The following is a 4,302-nucleotide window of genomic DNA, read 5'->3' on the forward strand; positions in this document are numbered from 1 at the left end:
AGTTTGTTGAATCTGACGTGACATGTTCGTACGAACCCTTTGTACGAACAAAAGTAAGMGAAATTTAGGATAAGAATACGAACATGTTCTTGCATGAGGCCCATTGTGTTTAAGTTGTAAATTGAAAATTTTCTGGATTGTTGATTCTGCCGTGTTTTTTATCTGGCCTTTTAGTGACGATGCTTCTCAAAAACCGCGCCGTCCTTTCCCTCGGGCTTCGCCTGTGCTCCACACATGTGACAAAAGGACAACTGGTTGAACCAGGAAGACCCAGTTCAGGTAAAACTTTCAATTTTCTGCTTCATTAAAGCTAATTAGAAACATAATCTATTCCTCTTGCCAGACACTTTATATAAAGGTTTAATTCAGTGTAACGTTAGAGTAATTTACAGAAATAGTTTTGTGCACATACATGAGTAAGAAATCAGTTCAGTATTTAATGATAATTAGGAAGGAAAAGTTAATACTTCCTGATTAACTTAATCATAAATAAAGAGGAACATTAGCAAGTGCTTGGTTCTATGCAAATTAAGTCCAGACTCGACTTCTACCTGATTACATCCTGTCSTAAGTCAATAAAAAATGGATTAATCAAGCTAACGCTTTGCCTAAGTACATTTGTTGTTCTTACTGACTGATTTTAGCTTCTAAATGGGACCTTCTTTGGACTTCACATCATCACAAATCGTCTGCTCATTTAAAAGCGTATACTTAAACATCAGATCCGATGTGAGTTCCGCTCTTATTTTCAGACATGTCTGAATTCCGCAAGGCTTTCTCCAAGGCCAAGCACATAGCGATCATCACCGGAGCAGGCGTGGGTGCAGAGAGTGGCATACCAACCTTCAGAGGAGAACATGAGAAGTGGAGGAAGTGGCATTCTCAGGTAATTGCCAAAACAGACCTTTAAAGTATGTTTTTATTTCTTCAAATCAAAGCTTTGACTTGTTTTCTYGGACTGGGCAGAACTGATCTTGTTTTATATGTTAGTAAAACTCCCTAAATGAAGCATTAACTGAACTCGACCTATCCCGACATTTAAGCTTGAATTCAAAGCTTTCCTTTWGTCTTTGTGATTTGTATCCTCAGGACCTCGCCACTCCAGAAGCCTTCTCCCGCACCCCGTCCCGGGTCTGGGAGTTCTACCATTACAGGAGGGAGCTGGTGCTGGACAAGAAGCCCAGCGCCGTTCATCTGGCCATAGCGGAGTGCGAAGCCCGGCTGAAGAAGCAGGGGCGCTCCGTGGTYGTCATCACGCAGTGCATAGACGACCTGCACCGACAGGCCGGGTCCAAACACGTGCTCCAGATCCACGGTGAGGGTTGGAATGATGGGTGGATATTTGGGAAAACATTGCCAGCACYGAAACGACATGTAACTATTGCTTAAGCTACACTGTGGTTTGCTGGGGGAAAAAAAAAAAGCTGTGGAGATTTCTGAAGGCTGCTGTTATTTTTAATTAATTTAATTTTTTTCTGTGCGAAACCAGGCAGTCTGATGGAGACCCGCTGTGTGAGTTGTAGGCAAGTGACCGGGAACAGGCGCAGCCCCATATGTCCTGCCTTACTTGGCACAGGGTAGGCAGCTCTTCATGAATACGCTCACGCGTTTAGTGCGATCGCTTCAGTTTAACCTGTATCCAGGTTTCTGACCCACTGCATGTGTTCTGTTGTTGCTCAGAGCACCTGGTCCAGATGTTCCTGACGCCCAGATTCCTGTTGACAAGCTGCCAAGGTGAGATTCATTTTAACACTTATTCCCTTTAATAACAGACACATTTTTCTTAATATCTCATGTATTTAGGAGTGCAGAAAAGTTTAATATAGTCTCTTCCAGTGCTGCATAGATACTCTGTTTGTGTCATATTTTTTAGCGCGTTCAGTTTTGTCTATTTTCTCTATTTTGTAGGAGAAACTCTTATCAACGTATAAGGCTTCCTTACACCTCTCATAACAAGGTTATGAGGAAATTATTTGTCACGGATTCTTCTTATTTTTCGTAAATATCTCGGCTGTGCAAAGTGAATCACACACACAATAAGTGGGCCAACTCGATCAGTTCAGTTTGATCCATAAACAAATGCGATCGTTTATTTACATAAATTAAACAAATCATGAGTTAACAACTTAATTGTGAGCAATCAATTGTCCTTTTGTTCATGATTTATCTTTGATTTAACAAATGCATAAACATTCTTAGTTAAATGAAAAATGAATCACGAACAATGGAGAGTATCCTGTCCATTATCTGATWAAGAGGAAGAGAAGTCTCTTCCACGGTTAGAATGACCTGTCACGGCATAAATTAATTTCAGGTCTTGTCCGAGGCCTGCTTCWGAGGCAGAAATTCTTGTTTTCACACTTGAGGTGACCCCTACATGAACTATTTCATCGAATTATTTGCGAAGGAACTGCCAAGCATAATACATCTCCTTTTAAAGCGCCTGAAAGTCCATTAAGGCTTTTGCTCCACTAGAGGGCAGCAGTGTGTTAYGAATATTTCAGATTCACTTTAAGGTTGAGTTTGGCTAAAATGTGTCTAAAGAGCAAAGTGACGCACATAAAGTCTGTTTATTTTTTTGTAGAATGTATCATTCAGGATGTCTCCATGCTGCAGCATCACTGATTTAGTCTTGATGTTATGCTATTTATTTTGTAAAAAATGCAGCATCGTTTATTGTGTTTGTTGCATTTTCAAGGTGTGAAGACAGAGACTGCCAAGGTCTTCTGAGGCCCAATGTGGTCTTTTTTGGGGAGACTCTGGACTCTCATCTCCTGACCATGGTGGAAAAAGAAATCGAAACCTGCGATCTCTGTCTGGTGGTGAGTTATCATCCTGATGTGTAATAGTTTTTTTTATGCAATCCGGTATTTTACTTCATTCTGCCAAGGTCTTGACCTGAAAAAGCACGACTTTAGGGAGAGCTCTGATGTCGACACTGGGGTTGTTGCTCTCCTGATGTTTGCTTGTAGGTGGGGACGTCTTCTATCGTTTACCCAGCAGCCATGTTTGGACCCCGGGTAGCAGCCAGAGGCGTTCCAGTGGCAGAGTTTAACACAAATACAACACCGAAAACAGAGTACTTCATGTAAGTTAGAGAAGCAGTTGCATGTAGGATACTATTTTAATGCATTTATAAAGTTAATTGCTTTGAACAAATGGCCCCAATATATGTAAAGTAATCTTTAAACTTTCATCATATTATTTTCACAGGTACCATTTCCACGGTCCATGTGGAACTACGCTGCCTCAGGCTCTGGCACCACACGAGTCAGAAGAAATCTAGACTCATCATTCTCGAGTTTTGTTTTTAGACAAAACTCTTTCTTCTTCCACAGTTTGATGCAATCCAAAGCTGAGAGATTTCATCTGTTTCTAAAGATCGAAAAGTACAAAATAACTTTAGAAATGTTAGGATAGATCTCTTTATACTTGAAACTCTAACCTACTAACTGGAATTAAATTGACTGCTTAGGAATGAAGCAGGAAGTATGCATTAATAAAAGAAAGGGAACACTCTATGCACATATAGCTGTTTGCATAGACWAAGATCTCCCTCCTTCAGATCAGACAACATGCTCTAATGCAGTGCTGTTGAAAATAACAACATACTACTTCAGCTTTTCTTTTTCTATCCAATGAGCACGTATACAGATATAAAGTTGTGCCTTTTTCCTAACTATTTACTTATTCTTAACCAAACGCTTGCTTTTAAAAAGTACAAATCAGTGTTACAAAGATTTAATAAAACGGTCAGTTAACTGAAAAAAGGGGGAAAAGGAAAAACCTGCAAAATTTACTTCCTGTTTTGTTTGACTGTTGCATGACATGGATTATTCATGAGACATTTTTAAAAACATTTTCAGTGTCTGTTATATATCTTGATGATGCTGGAAGTTGTCTGGAAAAGGAAAGAAATCAATTTGATAAGTGAACAATTATTTTGTCTGCAAAGAGTACGCACAGCTGTTTCTTATGTTTTACACTGCCAGTCCATTTATACAAAGCAGAACTAATAAAACACTCCATGGATCCATGCTGATTTTGTGTTATTGTGCAAATAAAAAAAACATGACTAAAACTCAGCTGGTTTTACAGTTATTGGGCTAAGATTTGATGTGGAATGAGAATGCACATACTATTTTCAGGGGTTTGATTAAAACAACTCTAACTTAGTCATTTCTCAAAATAAAATAATTTAGGGGAGACCAGGGACAGTTGCAACACTTTTTGCATTTGACTCTTACTCAGAGATGGTTTGAATTAGACAAACCAAATTTTAATACAATAAACATACATCTG

At 39.2% G+C, this 4,302-nt stretch overlaps 1 protein-coding gene across 1 annotated transcript; it reads left to right on the forward strand.

Moving 5' to 3' along the window:
• Positions 1-126: 126 nt before the first annotated feature.
• On the forward strand, positions 127-4,085 carry LOC106533933 (NAD-dependent protein deacylase sirtuin-5, mitochondrial). The gene is made up of 8 exons (XM_014030402.1): positions 127-279; positions 753-886; positions 1,090-1,315; positions 1,490-1,577; positions 1,681-1,734; positions 2,699-2,822; positions 2,973-3,088; positions 3,214-4,085. Exons 1-8 carry the CDS (start codon positions 180-182, stop codon positions 3,284-3,286), a joined length of 915 nt encoding a protein of 304 aa, XP_013885856.1. The 5' UTR covers positions 127-179; the 3' UTR covers positions 3,287-4,085.
• Positions 4,086-4,302: the final 217 nt, after the last annotated feature.

Source organism: Austrofundulus limnaeus, unplaced genomic scaffold, assembly GCF_001266775.1.
Source record: "Austrofundulus limnaeus strain Quisiro unplaced genomic scaffold, Austrofundulus_limnaeus-1.0 Scaffold6, whole genome shotgun sequence".
In the NCBI taxonomy this organism is placed as follows: Eukaryota; Metazoa; Chordata; class Actinopteri; order Cyprinodontiformes; family Rivulidae; genus Austrofundulus; species Austrofundulus limnaeus.